General features: G+C 42.2%; 2 protein-coding genes and 1 non-coding gene across 4 annotated transcripts; 1 reads left to right on the top strand and 2 right to left on the bottom strand.

Moving 5' to 3' along the window:
* Positions 1-965: 965 nt before the first annotated feature.
* Positions 966-5,885, top strand: LOC118936999 (meiotic recombination protein REC8 homolog). Its single transcript, XM_090214813.1, has 15 exons — positions 966-1,098; positions 1,620-1,695; positions 1,825-1,945; positions 2,080-2,155; positions 2,298-2,365; positions 2,452-2,539; positions 2,616-2,772; positions 2,856-3,183; positions 3,320-3,386; positions 3,477-3,664; positions 3,876-3,924; positions 4,058-4,139; positions 4,247-4,363; positions 5,549-5,655; positions 5,736-5,885. Exons 1-15 carry the CDS (start codon positions 966-968, stop codon positions 5,837-5,839), a joined length of 1,761 nt encoding a protein of 586 aa, XP_090070939.1. The 3' UTR covers positions 5,840-5,885.
* Positions 5,886-8,677: 2,792 nt separating this feature from the next.
* LOC110536448 (uncharacterized) lies at positions 8,678-10,015 on the bottom strand. Its single transcript, XR_016490880.1, has 2 exons — positions 9,845-10,015; positions 8,678-9,400 (listed from the first exon to the last, which is right to left on the bottom strand). It is a non-coding gene; the product is annotated as an uncharacterized LOC110536448 (transcript).
* A 5,382-nt stretch (positions 10,016-15,397) lies between these two features.
* Positions 15,398-25,859, bottom strand: trim108 (tripartite motif containing 108). Of its 2 annotated transcripts, none has more exons than XM_090216558.1 (6): positions 25,233-25,859; positions 20,884-20,979; positions 20,171-20,404; positions 19,981-20,045; positions 17,045-17,160; positions 15,398-16,877 (listed from the first exon to the last, which is right to left on the bottom strand). In XM_090216558.1, exons 1-6 carry the CDS (start codon positions 25,668-25,670, stop codon positions 16,309-16,311), a joined length of 1,518 nt encoding a protein of 505 aa, XP_090072684.1. In that variant the 5' UTR covers positions 25,671-25,859; the 3' UTR covers positions 15,398-16,308. The 2 variants fall into 2 exon arrangements, with proteins under 2 accessions (XP_090072684.1, XP_090072694.1); XM_090216568.1 differs by having other exon boundaries at positions 17,045-17,154.
* Between the last annotated feature and the right edge of the window lie 1,973 nt (positions 25,860-27,832).

Genomic DNA, 27,832 nt, shown 5'->3' with positions numbered 1-27,832 from the left:
ATCATGTCTACCTAGCCTAGTGTATGATCAATTGCTAAATCAGCCTAGACTACTCCATGAAAGATGAATGTAGTAGGCCTATCTTGCAATGAATAAGACACAATTATAACTCTATTATAATAATGTAACACTATTATAATATTAGTTAGGCCTATCCTATTTATCTAAAATCATGTTCTGATATTTCTAATTTAGTTAAATCTAGCTGCTAGTGTCTGGGGTCATGTAAAGGAGAACAGGTGCAACAACCAGACATAACAATGATAGACCAGGTAAACACATAGGAAACATAAATAAACATTTGTGTTCTTCTCATTGTCAACAGATACACATCAATGAATGCCGCTCTAGAATTAAACTGAGACGCATGAAATGAAAAACGTTTAAACGTCTCGGTAATTATTAGAGAAGAAGGGAGAGATCTTCAGTCGGAAAGCTTGAAAGAGAAGTTTGATTTCCACGCCAGCCTCGTAGTCCGCTAGCCCTCGCTCTGCAACTTTTGTCCAGTCAGAGCCCTTCAGAGGTTTCCGGTCGACATTACTGTCCAATCACACCGCTTCCAGTGTTTTTTCCATATCAGCGCAGTGAAACAGAGTAGAATCAAGGCAGGCCAGCTATCTGATTGCTGATATCCATTTGTCTGTAATGATGGGAATGTCCATCTGTTGTGTGGTGATTTTAGGTTGGCTGCCACCAAAGGGATAAAGATCCCACAAAAAGATTTCCTGAAAGTCAATGTCCAACGAACATGGTAAGAGAGGGTTTGCCTTTGCCTGTTAGTCATTGAAAAACTTTTGCTTTCGTGTAAAGCTATCATTAGTGTTCTACAATTGAAAACATATATAAATATAGGGCACGGTTACATTTTGTTTTTAATCATTCCTTTCTGAGCCCTGTGCTATAGCAGTCTACACTGATGCCATCATGCCATTTCCCATTTGTTGTGCATCTACAGTAATGACATCATGGACTATGTGCTGGTGCGAATCCCACCCCCTCTGCCGGGATTGCCCCGCCCCCGTTTCTCCCTCTACCTCTCCTCCCAGCTCCAATATGGTGTCATCATCGTCTACCACCGCCAGTGTGGGATGCTCCTGGGTAAGAGGGAGGGGAAAGGGGAAGGAGAGGGGGAGTGAGTAGGAAAAGAGAAGGTTGGAGAGAGGGATTATGCATGTAGGGGAGAATAGAAGGTGTGGAAAAGACAGTAGTGTGACAGTAGAGTTATGACCTCTGACCTGTAGTGTGACACGAGAGTTATGACCTCTGACCTGTAGGGTGACAGGAGAGTTATGACCTCTGACCTGTAGGGTGACAGGAGAGTTATGACCTCTGACCTGTAGTGTGACAGAAGAATTATGACCTCGGACCTGTAGTGTGACACGAGAGTTATGACCTCTGACCTGTAGTGTGACATAATAATTATGACCTCGGACCTGTAGTGTGACACGAGAGTTATGACCTCTGACCTGTAGTGTGACAGGAGAGTTATGACCTCTGACCTGTAGAGTGACAGGAGAGTTATGACCTCTGACCTGTAGGGTAACAGGAGAGTTATGACCCCGGACCTGTAGGGTGACAGGAGAGTTATGACCTCTGACCTGTAGTGTGTGTGTTTCCAGAGGAGATCCAGCACATTCTGGACAGACTAGCCAAGACCAGAACCGCCCAGATGATCGATGTGGATGAGTCTGATAGGTGGGTACAACAAAGCCAGTTTCTCAAGTCTCATGTTCTTCCTGGTGGAGAGAGAGGCGTCTGGCGAGTGCACTGACACAAATGGCTGCCATGAATTAGGATCTCTCTCTCTCGCTCTCTCTCACGCAGACACACTCTTTCTCTCCCTGACGTGTTGTCTCTCCTGGAGGAAAGTGAGTGGGCAGCGAACCCCTTCTTTGGAGAAATACATTCTGGGTGCACCATGCCCAGCCCTAACACACTAATACAGGTACATCGGACAGTGTCTCAAATGACTGTGTGTGTGTGTGTGTGTGTGTGTGTGTGTGTGTGTGTGTGTGTGTGTGTGTGTGTGTGACACATCTTGTCTTTCTCTAATCTCTTGTTCCTCTTCTTGTCTGTCAGCTGGGTGGAGAGTTTAGGAGAGAATCCACTCCTGAGCGCCCCCTGCTTCTGAGTCCAGGTACTCCCCCTCAGGACGGTGAGAGAGGAGGGTGGGGGAGGAGGGGGGAGTTTACTACATTAAGGGGAGTGGAGAAAAGGAAGAGTGGTCATGAGTTAAATGGTAATCCATTGTGTTTCCTTTATTGTTGTTTATGGTCTTATCCCTCGTTCATTCCCAGGTATCACAGCGTCTCCAGACTCCATCACTCTGATAGAGACTGAACCCGTCACCATCCCCTCAGCAGAGGTATGCCTGTCAGTCAGAACAGCTGTCAATCAAACTCACTTTCCAATCAAACCATCTCTCTCTATTCCTAACTCTCTCGCTGGCAGTTTGAAGGGGCGGAGCTCGCTGAGGTCACACATCAAAACATGGGGATGATTGACTTGCTAATGGACCAATTAGATCACTTCCCAGAGGGTGAGTGACAGGTAAATTATCCTCTGTCCCTGCCCCCTATACACAGGGCAGAGTTAAAAATGAGTATGTGTTTCAGGAGAGATGGAGGCAGAGCGAGAGAGGGGCCCAGAGAGGGAGAGAGAAGGAGAATCTGTGGGAGAAGGGGACTTGGAGAGAGAGGGAGAAAGTGAACAAGAAGTAGAAAGAGCAGAAGCGATAGAGAGGGGGAGAGATGTCATTGGATCCCTTATTGGGTAGGTTAATATAAACTGACACAGACACACACACTCACTCACACACACACAGTAACTTTGGTTCCCGCTGTCTCCTCTGTCAGACTGCCGTATACCACCCTATCCAGCGAGGACCCCACTGTGCTGCCTGGCGAGGAGACAGAGCTGCCCATGGAGATGCCTGCCGCACTCGCAGAGGAGAGGACACCAGTGTCTGTCCCTCTGCCCCCTTCCACACCCGGTGAACCAGAGGAGCGAGGGATGGCTAGAGAGAGAGGGAGATGGAGAGATAGCCCCACCCTACAGGATGTTACTCCCCCAGTGAAGCAACCTCGTAGGAGGCAGCTGCTCTTCATCGACCAGGAAACACAGATATCCCAGGAGGCACTGCAGCAACAGATAGACAACACTCTCATACAGACCAGGCCCCTGGTACACACACACACCCCCACACACACACACACATTTGAACTATACACTCAAAACTGTAATATTTAACAAAGTATTCATAAACAAGTCAATCAATTAGTGAAAGTGTGAGAGTAAGTAAGATGTGTGTGTGTTCCAGGTTGTAATCAGTGGTCCCTCTAAGAGAACAGTGTCTCCAGTTGATCTCCTTGGTAACCCATGCACCAGTGAGTATCAACACTCATACTCTCTCTTTCTCACTGTTTAACAGCCTTCAATCAACACTGAGATAATGTTAGGTCTCCATTCCTCCTCAGCCCTCCCTCCAGAGCTACTGTTGCCATGGAAACGGGTGGCGATCGTCACAGCGCTCACTGGCTCCGCCCTGCTGGTAGGGAGGACAGAGACAGACTCGGAGTCAGAGAGAGAGAGGGATAAAGAGAGAGTGATGAAGGCAAAGGAGGAGGGAGACAGAGAGCAGGAGGGAGAGCTCAGCTCAAAAGAGGTGAGGCGGGATCAAACTGTTTTTCAGGTGACTACACGTGTGCACCTAATAACTGGACAATGATGATATTGACAATTATCCCTGTGTGTGTGTGTGTGTGTGTGTGTGTGTGTGTGTGTGTGTGTGTGTGTGTGTGTGTGTGTGTGTGTGTGTGTGTGTGTGTGTGTGTGTGTGTGTGTGTGTGTGTGTGTGTGTGTGTGTGTGTGTGTAGGTACCTAGAGAGTTGGCAGAGTCTGGCCTGTCCCAGCATGATGTTTCCAGTAAGATATTACAATACTGTAGTATCATTCCATAGATCATTCATATAAGGCTAAGGGACGTGTGCTTGGTCATCTCGCCGACAGTACACCCTCTACATCTCACGATAGATGTTAACTCTGTGTGTTCCTCCAGCTCGGTCTCCGCTGTCCCTGGAGGTCTCTGATAGAGACATGTCCCGGGAGACCTCCCCCCTGGACACACCCGAGAGCAGAGGGTGAGAAAAGAGGGAGGAGAAGAGGGGAGGAAGAGAGTTGAGTATTGTGTGCAACTGGTAGTTACATACAGTTGACACCTGATAATGTCATATTGTGTTGTGTTCAGGTCTCCTGTCCCCAGGTCTGTGTCCAAACTGAAGGACATTCCAGAGGAGGGCGAGGGACCGCTGGAGAGAGAGGCAGAGGACATACCTATGGCTGACTTATCAGCAGAGCTACAAGAGTAATAATCTAGCTATTATATCATCAAATTATAGTTATTTTTTATTTTGTCTTCTGTTTTATTTCTTCTTCTGTTTTATTTCTTCTTCTGTTTTTATTTCTTCTTCTGTTTTATTTCTTCTTCTGTTTTATTTCTTCTTCTGTTTTATTTCTTCTTCTGTTTTATTTCTTCTTCTGTTTTATTTCTTCTTCTGTTTTTATTTCTTCTTCTGTTTTATTTTGTCTTCTGTTTTATTTCTTCTTCTGTTTTATTTCTTCTTCTGTTTTTATTTCTTCTTCTGTTTTTATTTCTTCTTCTGTTTTATTTCTTCTTCTGTTTTTATTTCTTCTTCTGTTTTATTTCTTCTTCTGTTTTATTTCTTCTTCTGTTTTATTTCTTCTTCTGTTTTATTTCTTCTTCTGTTTTATTTCTTCTTCTGTTTTTATTTCTTCTTCTGTTTTATTTTGTCTTCTGTTTTATTTCTTCTTCTGTTTTATTTCTTCTTCTGTTTTTATTTCTTCTTCTGTTTTTATTTCTTCTTCTGTTTTATTTCTTCTTCTGTTTTTATTTCTTCTTCTGTTTTTATTTCTTCTTCTGTTTTTATTTCTTCTTCTGTTTTTATTTCTTCTTCTGTTTTTATTTCTTCTTCTGTTTTATTTCTTCTTCTGTTTTTATTTCTTCTTCTGTTTTTATTTCTTCTTCTGTTTTTATTTCTTCTTCTGTTTTTATTTCTTCTTCTGTTTTATTTTGTCTTCTGTTTTATTTCTTCTTCTGTTTTATTTCTTCTTCTGTTTTTATTTCTTCTTCTGTTTTTATTTCTTCTTCTGTTTTATTTCTTCTTCTGTTTTATTTCTTCTTCTGTTTTTATTTCTTCTTCTGTTTTTATTTCTTCTTCTGTTTTATTTCTTCTTCTGTTTTTATTTCTTCTTCTGTTTTTATTTCTTCTGTTTTATTTCTTCTTCTGTTTTTATTTCTTCTTCTGTTTTTATTTCTTCTGTTTTATTTCTTCTTCTGTTTTTATTTCTTCTTCTGTTTTATTTCTTCTTCTGTTTTTATTTCTTCTTCTGTTTTTATTTCTTCTGTTTTATTTCTTCTTCTGTTTTTATTTCTTCTTCTGTTTTTATTTCTTCTGTTTTATTTCTTCTTCTTCTGTTTTATTTCTTCTTCTAAAAAACTCACTCCGCCTCTTTCTGTGTGTTTCTCTAGCGCAGTGACAGAGCCTCTTGAGGATCATGAAGGGGTGCTGTTCCACTCTCTGCTGCCCCCACTGGCCCAACGCAGTAGTGTCACTCACTCATTCTGGACCCTACTGGGTAAGACAATGCAGATGTGTGTGTGTGTGTGTTTGTGTGTATAACAGTCAGGTGTGTGTGTGTGTGTGTGTTCTCTACAGAGATGGTAACTGCCAGGAGACTCTGTGTGCAGCAGGATGAACCTTATGGTGACATCATCATTTCACCTGGACCCAACTATGAGGAGGGGAATGAGAGTGTGTAACACACACACACACACACACACACACACACACACACACACACACACACACACACACACACACACACACACACACACACACACACACACACACACGAGTTTATTCAAAGATGACTTTCAAATAGATCTCACAAACAGATAGTTTGAGTCAGGTAACTAGAAGAGACAACAGTTGACCTGTTCCTCTTTGCTAATCGTATTTTAGGTGCTTCATTTGTGTGTGTTATTTAGCAGACACTCTTATCCAGAGCAGCTTACAGTATTAAGTGTACACATGTCTTGTGTTTTTGATCTTGCCCCCAGTGGGAATCAAACCCACAACCATGGTGTTGCAAATGCCATCCTCTACCAACTGAGCCACACAGAACATTTTGTAAAGCTTAAAGTTTTTAACGTTTTAAAGCAGGTTTTGCTTTGTTGTTTTTTTATATCAGTAGTCTCTTATTATATTATGTGACTAAAGACTGAATTTTATATTCAATATCACATTTCTCTTTTAAGCATTTTAAATGACTTTTCCACCATTTCTATTTCCACAGTATTTTAGTCTATTCTTAGCGTGTGCTGACATATAAAGGACTCAGTGTGTTTGTGTTTCAGTGGTGTTTTTTTTAGACTTGTAACAGGTGTTTGTTTCTGTGAATAAACAAGTCAAACTATTTCTCTGTGCTGTGTTTGTGTCTGACAGACCCAAGTCAAAATCTAAAGGGAGTTAAAAGTAGAATTATATGTTCAATGAAATGTACTCATGATTAACCACAATTGGAAGAAAAACATTCCATTGAATGAATAATAGCTCATACAGACTATAGCACATGAGTTTTCACAAATAATCTCTTGTACTGTACACTGAGATAGCCTACCAGTAGTTGGACATTAACTCTACACATTTCATGCACTTTAAACGTTGGTACAATGCTGGATTAAAAAGGACACGGGACACCACAGTGTTAGCTTCGGGAAGTTATTTAGTAAGATAAAACCAGATACAGTGTACAGAACATCACTGGTACTGCACTACGCCACGCTACACCTCCTTTTAGTGATAGAGAGGAAGAGACAACACACTTTAGAAATATGGTACAAATCTTAATAAATATATTTAGTGTTAGCTTTATGAATGTCTTTAGTAAGATAAGTACTGTAGTACAGCATGCTACCAACACCATAAAACCTGTACTTATCTATTGTGTACATCTGTGTAAATCACTCATAATTAATGGCTATAAAATCAAGGCGTGCTACAATCAAATATAATACTTTTATAGATGATTTACACTGTTATAAATGTATGGATTACAACACTTCCCCACATATTCAGGGGACATAGTCCTCAGAGTAACGTAATGAATACAATAATGAAGAATGTAAAACTGTTCTATAGCATTCTGTTCAGGCTCTGACAGGACTGGTACGTTTCCCAGCCTGAGGATGCTCTCCTGGGCTGTAGCAGGGGATCTCTGACAAACTGGAGGGGGTATCAGCATATTGAGGACAGAGGGAGCTCTTCTCTGTGGCAGTGGAGAGAAGATAAGGATGGACAGAGTGATTATATAGCTGTTAGATTCTGCATGCAGACTTTTGAGTTGAGAGTTAAGAGAGGAAACTGAACTGTGATATATTGGATAACAATGTTAGATAACTTTTTTTGGAGCTGTGAGAAAAGCCACCTTTCTTATACCTGCCATATGATGCATCACTAGTATCACATTATTTTGGAATATAATCAGATGAATTGAGGAGATGACATGAATTGATGTTGCAACGTTTTTAAAACATTTAAAATGTTCACAGATCCCTTGAGGACTATGGTATTTTGCCAGGTTACAGGACACTAGTATGGAGTCCACAGAAACCCAAACCCCTGGGTAGAGGGACTCAGTGGATCTGTTTTTAAAGTCCACAGGTGGGTAAATATACCAGAGGACACTCCTAAACCACACCATTGCCTCGTTTTTTTTTATCACGTTCCAGTCCCCCCCTTGTTGAATAGCTAGAGCCCGGTTACCGAGATTTACTGCCCCAAAACCACTCCCCTTTCCCGGGATAAATAACTGTGAGAAACCAGTAAATTATAATAAATCATTTATATGAACAGCATCGCGTGAAATGGAACTGTTAAATTATATGCAATGTCTAAATCGGTCTTCTCTACGGCGTCTGTATGATGAATCAACACTCAAGGTGGGGACAGACATCCTATCTCAGTATGGAGCGCTGTTCACAATGCATTTCGAACTATCATTTCATCATGTCAACGTGTTTTCTTGTGACAGGTAGGCGTACAGTTGTTGCAGCATAGCCTATGCTACAGTAATATAAAGAGCGAATGCCCGTCCATCTGGCTTTCGGGGGTCACCTTGTTTTTTAATTTGAAAGATTATACTTTTTTTCAATTGCAGCTGTAGTTTTAAAACATCCTATCACTCAAACACCATTGCATTGTATCAGTGCACGCGCGAGCACTCTCTCGCAGTCTTGTTCTCTCTATCAACTCCATTCAAATTGCATCCAAAATAGATCATCTTGTTCTAGATTGATATATAGCCCTATATATAGATGTCCTAGCCTTCCTCTTTCAGGTAATACATTCAATGCAGTAATAGCCTTATATTTAGCTAATTAATAATGGGTTGTGCATAGTAAGAGTCTAATTTACAGTACGCACACACCTGTGCTCCGCTGACCTCTCCTTAAAAAACGCTCCTTAGCTCTTCCAATCCCATGCAGGAAAAACTAGACTAAAATACATTGCTGGGCATTATATGTTTATGATTGCTAAATACAACAGCCAATAGAACTCACGGGTAGTTTGAAAGAAGAGCAAATGGGCGCGATAGCTGTAGGCTATATCAGTTATTTATTCGGAATCATGACCATTCAATCTTCGTGAAGAGAAGTGAAAGCATTATGTTTCTAATTCTAGTCCAATATTATTAATGGATGTCATTAGAATGATGAAGATAAGGACAACGAAAAGTATTTAATTGAACTGTTGAAAGCGATGAAGGAATGAAGCAACAATAGAGAAAGAGGAAGTAGGCTAATAACATTAGGGGAATATTATGAAAGGTATATATGCGTCAGCCTACTAGGTATACAAATAGGCCCTATTATATTTCAAAATTTAAATCAAATTCTTTAGCCTATACTTGTAACTTTGTAGGCCGCATGTGCTCCGCATGTTCTCTTCTGCTTTATCGTGGTTTGAACAATGTGCGTAATTCCAGCCCATATAATACAGTATAATACAGTACAGTAATACAGTTCACACTAGTTTCATTTATTTACCAAAGAGAGCATATAGCTAGCTACATCTATGGGCTTTTATGTTTGTCTGTCATGCGTACTGTGCAGTAGCCTATATCATACATATATTGGATAACAGCAACTCTAATCTGGATATGGTTGCTCCTCTGTCTAGACAAAACCTGTGACCAGCATTGAAATCTGTCTGGGTGATCAGGATACGGTTTCTCCTCTGTCTCCCGTCTCCGTTATGTTCCCCTCAGACGGAGAGGCGTCTGTGAGCTGTGTTTGGGTCCAGTGTCAGCTCATAGGCATCTGATGGGGGAGACAGATTGACGAATTACATTACAAATAATTATATGTTTTTAGTGTAGTTTTGACAAATATGTTTGATTGATCTTGATCATGAGATCCAATTGACTATTTATTAATGAAATAACTGTACAAGGGAGTTCACAAAATACCTCCTTCTAAATGTGATCTCTTAACTCACTGTGTGTGTGTGTGTTTTTGTGATGGTCAGGTCTATACAACAAACATGATTACACACCTACATTTCTTCAGGACAGATTTTAACCAGTGCTCTGCATTAGAGATTCACAGTGACACAAACAGCATGTGTTTGAAGTTCAGTGTGGAAAATACACACCTTAACAGGAGGGCTATACTGTTCTAGAACTGTCAGGAGCAATCAATGATTTGTACACGTACCTTATTTAACTAAAATACCAATTTTACATCCACACATTGTATTTCTACCTGAGTTTTACATTACAGTCTGGATGCTCCAGTGCAGCAGAGAGAATCTTCACTCCTGAGTCTCCTATGTGACTGTAGTCCAGATTTAGCTCTCTCAGGTGTGAGGGGTTTGAACTCGGAACCAAGGTCAAGGAAGCACAGCCTTCCTCTGTGATCCCATATAATAACAAACTACAGGAAGAGAACATTCAATGAAGGATTTGGATTCACCTAGTGGCATAGTTGCACACCATGTCAAATATGATCACCGGTATTCAGTTGACAAATGATTTCACAAAGTTATTAAGACATTATGACAATTAATTCACATGCAAACATACAATGTGTATTAAAAATGTCTTATGTCACCTAATACTTTACACTCCAATTGTACACACATAAGAACTTCCAGTTTACAGTGTGGACTCCTCAGTCCACCAGAGAGCAGCTTCACTCCTGAATCCTGCAGATCATTATCATTCAGGTTCAGCGTTCTCAGTTGAGAGGAGCTGAGAGAAGAGGCCAGTGCTTCACAGCATTTTTCTGTCAGGTTGTAACCCATCAGTCTGAATAAGAAATGAAGACAAAAACATGGCTTTAATTTGAGTTTTTACAGTATCAAACCATTAGGGAATGAGTGGTGCAGTGGTTTAAGGCACTGCATCTCAGTGCAAGAGGCGTCACTACAGTCCCTGATTCAAATCCAGACTGAATCACATCCGGCTGTGATTGGGAGTCCCATAGGGTGGTGCACAATTGGTCCGGGTTGGCTGGGGTAGGCCGTCATTGTAAATAAAATTAGCTACACAAGCTTCTGATTACAAATAATATGCCATTACAGTAACAGAGTCTACCTAGGTGTGTCAGTGTCACAAACTACAGTAATTGTATCTCTGTTTTGATCTCCAAGAAAATGAATGACAAAAATAATGCTGAAGACTTAAAACTGATAGGTGGAAAGAAATCAACCATGGAGTAACGAAACTGGTAAAAAACTTTACTTCAACAGATCATTCAAATCAAAATCACATTTTATTGGTCACATACACATTTTTAGCAGATGTTAATGCGAGTGTAGGGAAATGCTTGTGCTTCTAGTTCCGACAATGCAGTAATATCCAACGAGTAATCTAACCTAACAATTCCACAACATCTACCTTATACACAGAAGTGTAAAGGAATGAATAAGAATATGTACATATAAATATATGGGTGAGCGATGGCCGAACGGCATAGGCAAGATGCAGTAGATGGTATAGAGTACAGTATATACATATTAGATGAGTAATGTAGGGTATGTAAACATTATATAAAGTGGCATTGTTTGAAGTGACTAGTGATACATTCGAAACTAGTATGGAGATATGAAATAAGACATTATAACAACGTGAGATTGCTTCTCTTACAGTACATAAATATTTTTTTATAAATACATTTGAGGTTTCACAGTACTTACAGCACTACTCTGGAGGTTTTGACCACTGGCAGCAGCCTCAGCAGACCCTCCTCCGAACCAGAGTATTTTCTCAGGTCGAAAATATCCAGCATCTCTTCTGGGGTCAGCAACACAAAGATCAGAGCTGACCACTCTGGAGGTGAACGTTTGGCCTTAGAGAGAATTCCCGATCCCAGGTGCCTTTGGATCTCCTCCACTAAAGAATGGTCATCCAGCTCATTCAGACAGTGGAACAGGCTGATGCACTTCTCTGGAGAGGGATTCTCCTTGATGTATTCTACTGTTTCCTTATGGCTCTGTGAGCTGCTTCTTGTCTGTGTTGGTAGACCTCTTAACAGAGTCTGATTGGACTCCAGAGAGAGGCTGAGAAGGAAGCTGAGGAAGAGGTCCAGGTGTCAATTCTCACTCTTCAGAGCCTTATATACTGCACTCTTATGGAGGATGGTTGTAGAGAATTCATTAGACGTCAGAGGGTCATTGGGTGTGGTTTCCTGTTCTGCCATCACATTTACATTGTTGAACATGAGAAAGACATACAGGGCAGTCAGACACTCCTGGATGCTCAGAGGCACAAAGCAGTACACCTTTCTCTGGTACAGCCCACACTCCTCTCTGAAGACCTGTGCACACATTCTGAAGTACACTGACACTTCTCCAACATCGATGCCCTACTCTCTCAGGTCTTCCTCTTAGAAGATCAGGTTGCCCTTTTCCAGCTGTTGAAAGGCTAGCTTCCCCAATCCCAGAATTATCTTTTGATTTAATGGGGGTTCCATCTCTTGTTCTACAGCATACTTCAGATTCATCTGTGTGGTCTGAAACATCAGGAAGTGTGTGCACATTTGAGTCAGCGTTTTGGGCATCTTCCCACTCTCTGCTTCAACTAACAGATTCTTCAGAACAGAGGATGAAATCCAACAGCATACTGTAATGTGGCACATGATATTCTTGATGATATTCTTCAAATATTCTTGATGACTTCATGTGTGTGAGGATTCTTCTGGCCTGGTTTGGATCAGTCATTCTCTTGATGAAGTACTCATCCTTCCGTGAGTCACTGAACCCTCGCATCTCTTTCACCTGGTCAACACACTCTAGAGGAATGCGATTGGCTGGTGCAGGTCGGGAGGTAAACCAGATGCGAGCATAGGGAAGCAGATTTCCCTGGATGAGGTTTGTAAGACAGCACATCCACTGTGGTTGGCTTTGTGACATCACACCAGGTCTTGCTCTCAAAATCTAGAGGAAGACGGCATTCACCCAAACCATCAAAGACAAACACAATATTGTACTTCTTGAGGTCTGAGATTCCAGATTTTTGATCTCAATAAAAAAAAAGTGATGAAGTTCCATCTAACTCTTTTCCTCCATCAAATTCAGCTCCTGAAAAGGGAGTGAAAAGACGAGCTGGACATCCTGGTTTGCCTTTTCTTCCACCCAGGCGAGAATAAACTTCTGCACAGACACTGTTTTTCCAATGCCAGTGGTTCCCTTTGTTAGCACAGTTCGGATATCCTTGTCTTGTCCAGGTAAGGGTTTGAAGATGTCATGACATTCAAATGACATCTTGTGTGTCTGGTCTCTTGCATGCTCTCTCAATCTGTCTCACCTCATGTTCATTGTTGACCTTGCCACTTCCACCCTCTGTGTAGAGCTCGGTATAGATCTTATGGAGAAATGTTGGGTTCCTTCAAACAAATACTCAGACCGCTTCTTCAGATGAGATTTTAGGTTATGTTGGCACAAAGCAAGCTCGCCATAGGGACCTATCAATGCATAAGGATTTCATATTAAAATGTTAACATCATGTAGGAAGTGTGGCCTAATCTACTTGTTAGCATATGAACAAGTTAAAGTGACTCCCTTATAAATATGTGAATCACGCTGTCATTCTTTTTTCATGGAGACAAACTTTAATAGTCAATTGGAAGTATTTCCACACCCTGGTTAGCAGTTGTGGAGAAGAATCTGGGGCAAATATATGCTATGAAAACTTTGGGGAAGCAGCTTCAAGGGTGGAAACATTTCTAGACCATTCAAATGAACTGGAAATCTCTGATGACATCCAACAATTCTTTGCAAACTGCAGAATACACAGATGAAGCTTCCTACAACTCTTGATTTCTAATATGCTGGTATTTCTCAGTGAATGAGAGAGTTTTGGAATTCTCTCAACTCTGTGTCGGCATAAAAATCTATATTAAAATAGATAGCTCTTACTTTTTTCCAGTGTGTCTTGCAAACTCTTTCTGGTTCATTACTCTTCAAGACATGAATTGTGATCTTCAGAGCCCCTTTGCTGGCATTGCTCTCCTGCTCTTCAGCATCCATCCCTTCCTCATCCTCCCACTGACCCTGGGTAATCTGGACACAGAATTATTCTATACTTCATCAGATGAGACTTTAGATATGAGAGGGACTTGTCTTCAAACAACTAAGGATAACACATATTATTTATTGAAATTCAACAACAATTCAAAATGCTCTCCTCTTATTTGATTTCCTTAAATAGAGAAAAGCTAGAGTCCAAAACTTCTCATCTGAGATGAGTCAAATATAATAGATACACTATTTATAAAATACACACCACAAAAGTTTCCTGTTTACACTCTGTATCATATTATTCATTAGATTAGACTAAAGAGGGCATCTATACTTCTAAAGTTCCTCTCACAAAGTCATACAGTAAAGCTTGTCCAAAATACCTTAATACAACCTGAGCCCCTCACCTCTGTTCAGTAGGAAAGACTCCCTCACTGAAATAACAATGGAATTATTATTGACTGGTCACTCTTCATGTACACACAGCTGGGAACAGGTGAGTCTGCGCTCTCCTGCTGGTCCCTATTAAAATAATTACAGCTTACTTAATAACATTCTGTATTTGTATCCATGCTTTTTTGCAATGACGACTATCATTCTCCGTGTTATAAGGTGAACATACGGCATACACTTCACACTTTTATATTGTGCCATTTACCGCACTTATCATTGCCATTCCATACTGAGATTAAACAAGGGAAATGGGACATTAAAAGGTCTACTGTGATATTTACAGCAATTCTTGATCATTTAACTTAATTAAATATATCCACTGATTCTAGAAGAACATCATTTTTTAACACTTCATGAGTTTAGTTAAACTGTTTAGACTGTGTTGTTACAGCATTCAACAATGCATTTAACGTTTTAAAAAAAGAATGGAAACCGAAACCGAAAACTGTGATTACTTTGGAATCATTGAACCAAAACCGAACCAACCTCAAAAATAACTCATCGCTAAACAACCAGTAGAGGAAGGCCTACATGAGAAAAAAACAATGAGTTAAGCATTCTGGCACGGCGGCCAGGGCAATACAGTCTGTAAGCTTACCATTTAGAAGAGATGCCATCGAGTCAATCGCATCCAAACTCCCTCACAAAGGGAGCTCAATCACCTCAAGAAACTCCACAGTGTCCTCAATCTTCCTAGCTGCTCTGTATTCACAAGAGTGGACATTTCTTGTGCTTAGTGTTTGTTTGGTCTTCCATAAAATCATGCTTTTCAAATGCTCTTTACAAGAGGCATGCTTCCCCAGTCCTTTAGTGATGCCACTGGCATGTTTCCAAATTGAGTAGCCAGTTTGAGTGAAAGCTCTGTCCGAATTAACATTTAAGTCACTCTCTAGTCTAGCATTCAAACCACTCTCTGTGATTGAACCAGGCGCTAACTACAAAAGGCCTGCTTTTCCCCACTGAACATGCGGCTCGGGTAAGTGTCAAGACAAACAGGTGCTTGTTGTGGTGGTTCCCTCGTGCTGCAGGTGCTAGGCCCAGGCTCTTTTTGATCAGCAGGTGGTGCGGGGGATTTGCGGGTATTGCTGCTCGGCTCCTCGTGGTCTGGCTAGCAGAATGCTTGGTGAGCTCGGCATCGCGCTAGGGTTGGTTGTCCTCAGTTTTTATTCTCTTAGCTTTTTTCTTAGCATAGCCATTAACTAGCTGTAATTATTAAGCACTACCAAAACTTAACAAAGCTGGTTACTAGCTAGCATAGAATCTGTAGCTAGCTGTCTGTAAAAGTGACTGTTTTCCCTCTGTGAGAAACAAACCCGGTCAAAAACAAGGTAATGAAGGCAGTGCCAAGTCAGAATATATTGTTTTATTTTAACGTAATATTACGTTATTACATCCCCCCTTCCGCCCCCTCCTTAGATTGTGAGATTGTGCACTACTGGCAGGCCTGGAAGCTCTACATTGGCAAAACCGGGCATGGTAATTAATAATTATTTGGGGTTGCTTATATTTATCTTGTTACACACAAGTGTTTATTGAAAATGTGTTTTTTGAAAATCCCAACACCCCCTGAGACACCCGCAGGGAGTGGGGTCACGGCCAGAGTCGCCATTGTACAGCACCCCTGGAGCAATTAGAGTTAAGTAAAGTTACCTTGCTCAAGGGCACAGCAACAGATTTATATATTTATTTTTATGGGGAAACAAAACTTGGGGGACACAAATTCTATCTGGAGTGGCCATGCCCGACTTTGCCAACCCATAGCGCCGGCGCTGTTTTACACAAAGCATAACCCTGCCGTCACCAACAAACACATGGTAAGATTACTACAAAAGGACACCACAAAGCAGTTATTAACAGAATATGCCCCTAACGTCAACAATAAAACATTTTTAAAAATATTTTAGAAAAGGATGAACTCAAAATTGATAATTTGATAATTCTAGCTGGTAAATAGTTTCTGAAATACTCAACATAATCAAGAAAGGTAGTGGACACCAGGGCCAGGTCCCCAGGTAGCCAAATTTGGCATATGGCTTCTATCCAAATTACAACTTTCTAATTTATTTTTTGGTTTAGAACATGCCAAATAACTATACTACATAACTACCAACTGGTAGATATCTGAAGATATCATGGAAAATAAGTACTATTTTATACATCCTTTTCTGGTTACTTAAAAGACGTGAACAAAACCTGACCATGACTTCAGAAAATATATCATAATGACGTCATTACAACCAGTTTGCCTGCTGGGTCAGTACCAACAGACAGTCAGTGGGTTATTGTTGCGGCCCTGCATGTACGGCCCGGGGCAGAGGCATAAGGAACACGGGGAGATGAAGCTGCACCATGAGGAGTGGAGGAGAACCATGCTGTCTGCATCATAGAAGGACACCCTCTCCCTGTCACAGTCTAGGTACAGCCCCACCTTACGAGGCCTGGCCTGGGCCTCAGCTTGAGTACCTGGGTCACCTGCAGCTGCCATCAGGGGCGTCTCCACACCATCATGGCTGAACACCAGGCCCTTCTCAGGCTTCAGGTGCAACATTATCTCCCTCTCCGGAGAAAGGACAGACTCTTTGCCGGAATCTTCCTTCACCTTTAGCCCCACCCCCCAGTCCAGCTTCCCCCCCACCTCCACTTCCCAGTAGTGCTGCCCTGTTTGGACGGTTTCTGTGGAGACGACGGTGGTGGTGGCGGCGTAGTCATGGTAGTAATTGAAGCCGAAGCCGCCCTTCCGGTCTGCGTGCCTGACACTGGCCCCACCCTCTGATACCTTTAAATAGGAATCATCACTGCTGCTAAGGGTGAGGCGCACAGGAACTGAGGGGAAGAGTTCATCAGACAGAGAGAGAGAGATGGAGTTAGAGACACACACTTTTCCCTGTTCTCTTCCTCACCTGGTTTCCCCAGTCAGTCCTCACTCTCACCTGGTTTCCTCAGTCAGTCCTCATTCTCACCTGGTTTCCTCAGTCAGTCCTCATTCTCACCTGGTTTGATGACCTTTAGCATCTCCTTCCACATGCAGAAGGGCAGGTGAGTCTCGTAGAGGCCGAGATTGAGAGAGTCAGGGGTCACAAACAGACCTCTAACCCTTGACCTGTAACTGAGACAGACAGGGTTGAAACTACAACAAAAAGTTTACCATTTTGGAGTTAGACTGTCTGGAACAAACATTTCCTATCAAAAAAAATACTTCATCGTAGGGACACTGCTGGCCATATTGGTCTAAAAGACACAACAGGACCTATACATACAGTACCAGTCTGGATACACCTACTCATTCCATGGTTTTCCTTTATTTTTACTATTTTCTACATTATAGAATAATAGTGTAGACATGAACACGAGAAAATAACACATATGGAATCATGTAGTAACCAAAAATGTATTAAACAAAACAAAACAAATCCAAATATATTTTATATTTGAGATTCTTCAAAGTAGCCACCCTTTGCCTTGATGACAGCTTTCACACTCTTGGCATTCTCTCAACCAGCTTCATGAGATAGTCACCTGGAATGCATTTTAATTAACAGGTGTGCCTTGTTAAAAGTTAATCTGTGGAATTTCTTTCCTTCTTAATGTGTTTGTGCCAATCAGTGGCAAGGAAGGGGTGGTATACAAAACATAGCCCTATTTGGTAAAAGACCAAGTCCATATTATGGCAAGAACAGCTCAAATAAGCAAAGAGAAATGACAGTCCATTATTACTTAAAGACATGAAGGTCAGTCAATGCAGAAACTTTCAGGAACTTGCAAAGATTCTTCAAGTGCAGTCGCAAAAACCATCAAGCGCTATGATGAAACTGGCTCTCATGAGGACCGCCACAGGAAAGGAAGACCCAGAGTTACTTCTGCTGCAGAGAATAAGTTCATTAGAGTTACCAGCCTCAAACTGCAGCCCAAATAAATGATTCACAGAGTTCAAGTAACAGAAACAACTCAACATCAACTGTTCAGAGGAGACTGTGTGAATCAGGCCTTCATGGTCGATTTGCTGCAAAGAAACCACTACTAAAGGACACCAATAAGACGAAGAGACTTGCTTGGGCCAAGAAACATGACCAATGGACATTAGACCGGTGGAAATCTGTCCTTTGGTCTGATGAGACCAAATTTGAGATTTTTGGTTCCAATCCCTGTGTCTTTGTTGTGAAATGCGGAGTTGGTGAACAGATGATCTCCTCATGTGTGGTTCCCACCATGAAGCATGGAGGTGTGATGGTGTGGGTGTGCTTTGCTGGTGACACTGTCAGTGATTTATTTAGAATTCAAGGCAAACCTAACCAGCATGGGTACCACATCATTCTGCAGCAATACGCCATCCCATCTGGTTTGCACTTAGTGGGACTATCATTTGTTTTTCAACAGAACAATGACCCAAAATATACCTCCAGGCTGTGTAAGGGCTATTTGACCGGGAAGGTGAGTGATGGTGCTGCATCAGATGACCTGGCCTACACAATCACTCAACCACAACCCAATTGAGATGGTTTGGGATGAGTTGGACTGCAGAGGTAAGGAAAAGCAGCCAACAAGGGCTCAGCATATGTGGGATCTCCTTGGAAAAGCATTCCTCATCAAGCTGGTTGAGATAATGCCAAGAGTGTGCAAAGCTGTTATCAAGGCAAAGGGTGGCTAATTTGAAGAATCTAAAATATATTTTGATTTGTTAGGGATAGGGATAGGAGTCCCGCTAGCGATTTCAGATGAAGCTGGAGGGCGCGCAATTCAAATAAATAATCATAAATATTATGGATTTTAAACATTTATGTACATATAAGTGTTTTATATCGGCTGAAAGCTTAGATTGGTTTTAATCTATCTGCACTGTCCGATTTACAGTAGCTATTACAGCAAAAACATGCCATGCGATTGTTTGAGGACGGCGCCCCACATCAAAATATTTTTCCACCGGCACAGGTTTCATACGTTCACAAATAAAGATTAAATATTCACTTACTAAGCCTCCCGGGTGGCGCAGTGGTGGTACAGAGTCTCTGCTGTTCCACCAGAGACTCTGGGTTCGAACCCAGGCCAGGACGACTGATCCGTGTAAAGGAAAGAATGAATGGGCCATGTATCGTGAGATTTTGAGTGAAAACCTCCTTCCATCAGCAAGGGCATTGAAGATGAAACGTGGCTGGGTCTTTCAGCATGACAATGATCCCAAACACACCGCCCGGGCAACGAAGGAGTGGCTTCGTAAGAAGCATTTCAAGGTCCTGGAGTGGCCTAGCCAGTCTCCAGATCTCAACCCCATAGAAAATCTTTGGAGGGAGTTGAAAGTCCGTGTTGCCCAGCAACAGCCCCAAAACATCACTGCTCTAGAGGAGATCTGCATGGAGGAATGGGCCAAAATACCAGCAACAGTGTGTGAAAACCTTGTGAAGACTTACAGAAAACGTTTGACCTCTGTCATTGCCAACAAAGGGTATATAAACAAAAGTATTGAGATAAACATTTGTTATTGACCAAATACTTATTTTCCACCATAATTTGCAAATAAATTCATTAAAAATCCTACAATGTGATTTTCTGGATTTTTTCTCTCATTTTGTCTGTCATAGTTTAAGTGTACCTATGATGAAAATTACAGGCCTCTCTCATCTTTTTAAGTGGGAGAACTTGCACAATTGGTGGCTGACTAAATACTTTTTTGCCCCACTGTATATGCCTATCCTGCCTTAAGGGCCTGAGCTATAGGCAGTTTAGTTTGGGCACGTCATTCAGACAGGAAGTGGAGAAAGAGGGGCCTAGCCCTAATTAACACTTTTTGGGTTATCATTATTATTCTATAATGTAGAAAATAGTAAAAATAAAGAAAAACCCTTGAATGAGTAGGTGTGTCCAAACTTTTGACTGGTACTGTATATTTGCTCATGTCATTGTATTCACATGTGTATATTTAATGTTTTTGCACTTAGGTTTGGCTGTGTCCTTCATCTTCATCCCCTCAATAACAGGAAGGCCTCTTTCACTCCACCACTGTGAACACACATACACACACACACACACACACACACACACACACACACACACATTAAATCACTAATTATGAAAGGCAGACCACAAGACAACCAGTAACTAGACTCTTGTGAGACTCCTCTCACCTCTAGAAAGTAGTCAGACTCAGGTATCGCCAGAGCGGACTGCAAAGTTACTTCCATCTCCCTCCCAATCATCAGCCTGTTCTCTATTACACAATCATTCTTCAGCATGGCCGCCACAGTTTTCTTCTCTTCCCTCTCCTGCTCCTCCTTCAACTCCTCCTCCCTCCTCCTCAGGAACTGGTGCAGCTCCTCGAAACAGGAGGAGATGTGAGCCGACAGGCTTTTAGATTTCTCCTGTGATGGGATGGAAATGTTTGACTGTATGACACACCACTTTCTTCAAGCTTTACTAAAGTCACATTCACAGATTAGTAAATGATTCAATAGAATAACACATACAATACAACTTTATTGTCCATTAGTTACAGCCAACAGAAATGTGTCTTCTGCTCCATTCTCAACCCCCTCCCCCCCCCCAAGACAACACACATCACACATACAGTTGAGACGAGCACAGGGTCAAGCTGCAGTGCAACGCCACTGGATGGAGAGTATGTTGTGGCGTTAAGGGCCTTGCCGAAAGGCACAACGGTAAGGGGATGTCTTGAGGATGTGAACCCAGCAGCCCTCCAGTTGCCAGATCAATTCAGTTAGTTTTGGGCAAGATTAAATCTATTAGCGTGGTTGGGGTGATAATTTACATGTTCTATGCAGTGTTGCGTGTTTTCTGTAGTATGTGTAGGTGTGAGTGAGAGAGAAAGAGATTCCCTCACCTTGGTCTTGATGATCTCAGAGGCCTGCTGTTGGTTCAGTCCTTCCATTTCACGGTTCTCTTTCACCAGGAACCCCAGAGCTCCCCTCAGAACGTTCTAACAACACAGAGACCAGGATTCAATCAAATACCCCCCTACCAAGCAAGCAATTGAAAAAAATAAAAAATGTCATGTAATCTACTCATTTTGCCATGGGGCAGAGATACATTTTTGCCGTTTTAAAGCTAATTTCCTGCAATTCTACTCATTTTACAGTGACTTATGCTATGTTAATGATATCTGAGTGAGAGTGACTAACAAAATCAATGGAGGCACCCTGAGGTCAGGACCCCTGGGCACGTGCCCTGCATGCCTGGTCGGTATTCTGCCGACTAACTTACCCTCATTAACCGGTCAACGAACGGTAAGAAAATGTCCAACCAGTAAAATGACGTGACCAACAGAAAATACTATCAGAGATATGTATATAATGACGAGATGCTTATGTTTCTGCCCTAACAATGGGAGTCGTCCCAAGGCAGGAAGGCAGGCGACAAGATTAGTCCCAAAATAAGCCCATGGGACTTATTTTGGCAAGAGTGAATCTCTCGCTTCGCCTATTCCTCTCTGATACTGTGCATGTGTAACAGTTTAGCTTCTGTCCATCTCCTAGCCCCTACCTGGGCTCGAACCAGGGACCCTCTGCACACATCGACCACAGCCACCCTCGAAGCATCGTTACCCATCGCGACACAAAAGCCGCGGCCTTTGCAAAGCAAGGGGAACAACTACTTCAAGGTCTCAGAGCGAGTGACGTCACAGATTGAAACGCTATTAGCGCACACCCTGCGAACTAGCTAGCCATTTCATATCGGTTACACATGCATACAAGGGTCGGACATTTCTCATTAAGAGCTTAATGGAAACATCGTTTTACAGTCAAAAGGCTATAGCCCGGCCTCCCGAGTGGCGCAGTGGTCTAACATGCTGACCAGACCGGACACGTAAACTGCTTGAGCGTTACAAAATAAATGCACACATACTGTACATGTCATTCAATCATTGCACCCACACTGCTTGCGCGCATCAGCGAGTGTCTGCATGGCCAGGAGCTAAAATAGAACTTGGTTCTATTTGTGATGCTCAACACGCTGCAAGTTCTGCCTCTCTCATCTTCTCATTGGTTTTTAGGAGAATATACCCACATGGGTGATTGAAAGATGAACTGAGGTCCACACTCCAGTCAGTTGTTGTAATGTACCTTACATTTGGTTGCCAACCGCCATATCAATACCAAATAAGAAGAAGAAGTCTGAAGGAAGGAGGAGAGATGACTAGAAAATAATTTGGTTTACCTTTTTATCTGTGGATTAATTGTCGGAGTAGAGGACCTTGTGCATTTCAGGTAAAATAACAACCCAATGTTTATATCACAGAACAAATGAGCTAGCAACAGGAAGCTAGCTTGCCATAAATGTTTATTGCTTTTTGACCTGTCCCAAAATTAATATAATTGGTTCAGAGTTTGTTTTGATATTTCAACCTGCGTGTCCTGATAGCGTCTGGTGTGGGGGGACAAAATCCACATGTGCGATGGTGCACGCAGACGCACACGTGCGTGCGGTCTGGTCAGAATGTTAGGCACTGCATCGCAGTGTTGCGGCATCACTACAGCCTTGGGTTCGATCCCAGGCTGTGTCACAACCGGCCGTGACCTGGTGTCCAATAGGGCGGTGCACAATTGGCCCAGCGTTGTCCGGGTTAGGGGAGGGTTTAGCCAGGGGGGCTTTCCTTGGCTCATCGCGCTCTAGCAACTCCTTGTGGCGGGCCGGGCGCCTGCAAGCTGCCAGAAGTTGTCAGTTGAACAGTGTTTCCTCTGACACATTGGTAAAGCTGGCTTCCGGGTTAAGCAAGTGGATGTTAAGAAGAGCTGCTTGGCGGGTCATGTTTCAGAGGACGCATGATTCGATCTTCGCCTCTCCCGAGCCCGTTGGGGAGTTGCAGCGATGAGACAAGATCGTAATTGGATTGCAATTGGATTTCATGAAATTGGGGAGAAATAGGGGGGTATAATGAAAAAAAAGTCTATAGCCTATTATTGAACATGCAATTCCTGTAATGAAGCAGCTAGTTAAACGTCATTTTTAAACATTTGACAAAATGAAATTAGCGGAAAACACAGTTCTAAACAGTGCATCTAATGTGAGCAGTTCAATATGTGAGTGAGATGAAAATCTCCATTAGAAACTTAGAAAGAGGGGGAATCTAATAGCAACTGCTAGGATGGGTTGCTAATATGACTAGGATTGTGCCTTTGGCTTCTGGACAACAAAATAAAGATGATAAAAAAAACAATAGAACAGGAGAGAAATGCTGGTTAGTGGCATCAAGAAGTCTTTATAAAATAATTGCCTCCACGTTTCTATGGATGGATTTTCGCAAAAACAACTTTGAAGCAAGACATGCCTCATTATTTACTAAAATGTTTAGGTTTCAAACTATTTTTTGGCCTCCCGAGTGGCGCAGTGGTTTAAGGCTGTGCCACTAGAGATTCTTGGTTCAAGTCCAAGCTCTGTTGCAGCCAGCCCAGCGTCGTCCAGGTTAAGGGAGGGTTTGGCCAGTAGGGATGTCCTTGTCCCATCGTGCACTAGCAACTCCTGTGGCGGGCCGGGCGCAATGCACGCTGACACGGTTGCCAGGTGTACAGGGTTTCCTCTGACACATTGGTGCGGCTGGCTTCTGGGTTAAGCAGGCATTGTGTCAAGAAGCGGCTTGGCTGGGTTGTGTTTTGGAGGACGCACTGCCCTTGATCTTCGCCTCTCCTGAGTCTGTACGGGAGTTGCAGCAATGGGACAAGACTGCAACTACCAATTGGGGAGAAGAAGGGATAAAAAAGTTTAAAACAATTATACTGGCTCAAGCTCACATTGCAAAGTAGTGGATGATGCGCTGATAGTCAACGGTAGGCAGACTATAGCCTACGCATCCAAATGGTGAATGGGAGGCGCGCTTTACGAGTTCAGATTGAGAAATAGAAATAGCTACTTTTTAATCGTCGCCACAAGTTTCTAACACACGATTACATATAGAATTGTTATTTTTTGGGCTTACAAAAGCAGGTTTCACTCCAGTAGCCTACAGGCTTTTTGAGACGCTACTCTCATGCTGTCTGACAGGTGGTAGGCTATTCCGCTCCTCAAACTAGGCTGTCTATATGTGTGATAAATAAAATGCATGAAGACTAACAAAAATACAAATGAGCCAATTTAATTCCACAAAATTATGCAAATGAACCTATAGACCGATAAGCGTGACTGGTCAAATGTATTTTCGGCAGCTTTAACGGTTAACCATTAACATCAATAGTTGGGAGTACCCCTAGCGGCTGGGGGCCCTAAGTGACTGCTTATGTTGCTTATGCCTTTTTATTTATCACACATACAGAGAGCCTGGTTTGAGGAGCGGAATAGTCTACAATGCACCACCTTTGACATCTAAAGATAATTTTCGCTTGAGGCGACATCGGTAGCGTTTGTGATCTCTGTGAACATCTGGGAAATTGACTTTAAAAGATGCATTGTCGGTATGCAATCCCTTGTCTACAACTCACATTTGATTGAATGCTCTCGAACAGATACATACCACAACACACCTTGTGACTGAGAGAATGCATGGCATGTAGCCTACTTTGGCATGGGTTTAACAGTGTTTACAGATTTAAAGATTATATTTATGACAGAGAGAGTGTGACGCTCGTCGTTGAAATGAGGTGAGGACCAAAACGCAGCGTGGTAAGTGTTCATCATATTTTTATTAAACCGAGGACACTAAACAAAATAACAAAGGAGAAACTAAACAGTTCTGAAAGGTGACAAACACATAACAGAAAAGAATCACCCACGAAACACAGGTGGGAAAAGGCTACCTAAGTATGATTCTCAATCAGAGACAACTAACAACACCTGCCTCTGATTGAGAACCATACCAGGCCAAACGCAAAACACAACATAGAAAAAGGAACATAGACAACCCACCCAACTCATGCACTGACCATACTAAAACAAAGACATAACAAAAGAACTAAGGTCAGAACGTGACAGAGAGAGAGAGCAAGATTGAAAGAGAGAGATTAAGAAAGAGATTAAGAGAGAAATTAAGAGAGAGATTAAGAGAGAGAGAGATTTAGCAAGTTTTGTCAAATTACTTACTGTTGTATAAAACACAGATTGAGGAAATTAAATATAGACTTGGAAACCTACAGGCAAGAAAAGTTCTATAATAAACGTCTCTTACCATTTAAGATGTTCACACAGCAGTATAAGTACAATTATGAGGTTTAAAAAGAACTGTGCTGCCATAGACCTACACACCTTACTGATCTTTGCTGCCTCTTTCACAGGTGTGAACGTGTGTCCCCGGTGCTTTTCTCCATCTCTGCAGATCACACACACCAACCTCTGGTCTGTCTCACAGAACAACTTGAACTTCTCGTCATGCTCTGGACACACCAGCTCTGAGGCTACAGTGCGTCCCTGCGGTGCCTCTGGTCCCCTCGCTGCGATGCCACTCACCTCCTCCTCTCGGGCCACATCTGCCATATTGGTCAAGACACGGTGAGCCCGGAGATCCTTCTGGCTGAAAGGGCCGCGGCACTCTGGGCAGCGGCTCTGGCTCTTCGCTGAGCTCCGCAACAGGTGAGCGCTGATGCAGGGGCGGCAGAAGGTGTGGTCACACGGTAGACTCACCGGGTCGGTGAAAAGGCACAAACAGACTGGGCACTGGAGCTGCTCGGACAGGACTGATGTCATATCTGTATTAAAGTTCTGGTACACCTTTACTATTATTTAAATGTTTTTCTGTCTTTGAAAAGTTCACTGTCTTGATCCTCGGTGCTCAACAGGTGAAGAAAGACATTTAAGTTTCACTGTCAATTCCCTTTGTTCAGAGTTCATACGTCCACAACACATTCTCTCGCACCTGTAAAACTAGCTGGACTGGAAATGTTCATGTTGGGGCCACCTGTTTAGGCCTAACTAGTCTTATATAAGAGGAACCACAGAGAAATTAGACAGATAAGCAATCTTTAAAGTGGAAAGGAGTGATCTTGAACAGGTTTGACTCTCCCATGGTTTTAAACACCCCAAACACCCCAAACTTTGGAGGACAACTAATCTTTTACCTGTGTTCTGTTACATCACACAGTCTTTTGATATGAACTCAAAATGTTCCACCAAGGACACCTGTTAAATTCCCAATGTATTGGTTCAACAACACCAGCGCATTCAGAAATTACTCAACCCACTTTACTTTTTCCACATTAAGTACTATAATTTGATAGTTTCCTAACAGCAAGTGTTTTACTTACTTTACAATACATGTTAGAATCACCTTTGTCAACCATTACAGCTGTGAGTGTTTCTGGGTAAATCTCTAAGAGCTTTCTAGACCTGGATTGTACAGGATTTGCCCATTGTTCTTTTCAAAACTCTTCAAGCTCTGTCAAATTGGTTGTTGATCATTGCTAGACAACCATTTTCAGGTCTTGCCATACTGTAGATTTTCTAGAAGATTTAGGACAAAACTGTAACTCGGCCACTCAAGAACATTTACTGTCTTCTTGGTAAGCAACTCCAGTGTATATTTGTCCTTGTATTTTAGTGAAAGGTGAATTAATCTCCCTTTGCCTGGTGGAAAACACACTGAACCAGGTTTTCCTACAGAATTTTGCCTGTGCTTAGCTCTATTCTGTATCTTTCGTATGCTGAAAAACACCCCAGTCCTAAATTACTGTATTACAAGCATACAAGCATGATGCAGCCACCACTATGCTTGAAAATATGTAGGGTGGTACTTAATGTGTTGCATTGGATTTGCCCCAAACATAACACTTTGTATTCAGGACAAAAAACACACCATTGTCGTGCCATTCATCTGCTGCCATTACCTCATGTTTCAGCATGTTAATGCACAGTCCCATATTGGAAGAATTTGTGCACAATTCCTGGCATCTGACAATGGCCCCTGACAAGTGCACCTTCTGCTGGGGACAATAAAAGGCCACTCTAAAATATGCAGTTTTGTCACACAACACAAGTTTTGAGAGAGTGTGCAATTGGCATGCTGACTGCAGGAATGTCCACCAGTGCTGTTACCAGATAATTTAATGTTAATTTCTCTACCATAAGCTGCCTCCAAAGTAGTTTTGGAGAATTTGACAGTATGTCCAACCAGCCTCACAACCGCAGACCACGTGTAACCACAGCAGCCCAAGACCTCCACATCAAATCAAATCAAAGTTTATTTGTCACGTGCGCCGAATACAACAGGTGTAGGTAGACCTTACAGTTAAATGCTGAATACAACAGGCGTAGGTAGACCTTACAGTGAAATGCCGAATACAACAGGTGTAGGTAGACCTTACAGTGAAATGCTGAATACAACAGGTGTAGGTAGACCTTACAGTGAAATGCTGAATACAACAGGTGTAGTAGACCTTACAGTGAAATGCTGAATACAACAGGTGTAGTAGACCTTACAGTGAAATGCTGAATACAACAGGTGTAGTAGACCTTACAGTGAAATGCTGAATACAACAGGTGTAGTAGACCTTACAGTGAAATGCTGAATACAACAGGTGTAGTAGACCTTACAGTGAAATGCTGAATACAACAGGTGTAAACCTTACAGTGAAATGCTGAATACAACAGGTGTAGTAGACCTTACAGTGAAATGCTGAATACAACAGGTGTAGGTAGACCTTACAGTGAAATGCCGAATACAACAGGTGTAGGTAAACCTTACAGTGAAATGCTGACTTACAGGCTCTAACCAATAGTGCCAAAAAAAGGTATGTGTGTGTGTGTGTGTGTGTGTGTGTGTGTGTGTAGGTAAGTAAAGAAATAAAACGACAGTAAACAGACATTTGAAAACAAGAGTAGCAAGGCTACATACAGACACCGGTTAGTCAGGC

Source organism: Oncorhynchus mykiss, chromosome 2 (assembly GCF_057628025.1).
Source record: "Oncorhynchus mykiss isolate SJ-2025 chromosome 2, ASM5762802v1, whole genome shotgun sequence".
NCBI lineage: Eukaryota > Metazoa > Chordata > Actinopteri > Salmoniformes > Salmonidae > Oncorhynchus > Oncorhynchus mykiss.
The sequence above is the reverse complement of the archived record's forward strand: the minus strand, read 5'-3'. Positions and strand labels throughout refer to the sequence as shown.

Excerpts from the sequence above, each read along its gene's own strand:
- trim108 (XM_090216558.1), bottom strand. The coding sequence starts at position 25,670 with ATGACATCAGTCCTGTCCGAGCAGCTCCAGTGCCCAGTCTGTTTGTGC. Across the intron at positions 20,405-20,883 it reads CTGAGATCATCAAGACCAAG|GAGAAATCTAAAAGCCTGTC; the intron begins GTGAGGGAATCT and ends ATCCCATCACAG. Across the intron at positions 20,046-20,170 it reads AGTCTGACTACTTTCTAGAG|TGGTGGAGTGAAAGAGGCCT; the intron begins GTGAGAGGAGTC and ends GTGTGTTCACAG.
- LOC118936999 (XM_090214813.1), top strand. The coding sequence starts at position 966 with ATGGACTATGTGCTGGTGCGAATCCCACCCCCTCTGCCGGGATTGCCC. Across the intron at positions 1,696-1,824 it reads GATGTGGATGAGTCTGATAG|ACACACTCTTTCTCTCCCTG; the intron begins GTGGGTACAACA and ends TCTCTCACGCAG. Across the intron at positions 5,656-5,735 it reads CTCATTCTGGACCCTACTGG|AGATGGTAACTGCCAGGAGA; the intron begins GTAAGACAATGC and ends TGTTCTCTACAG.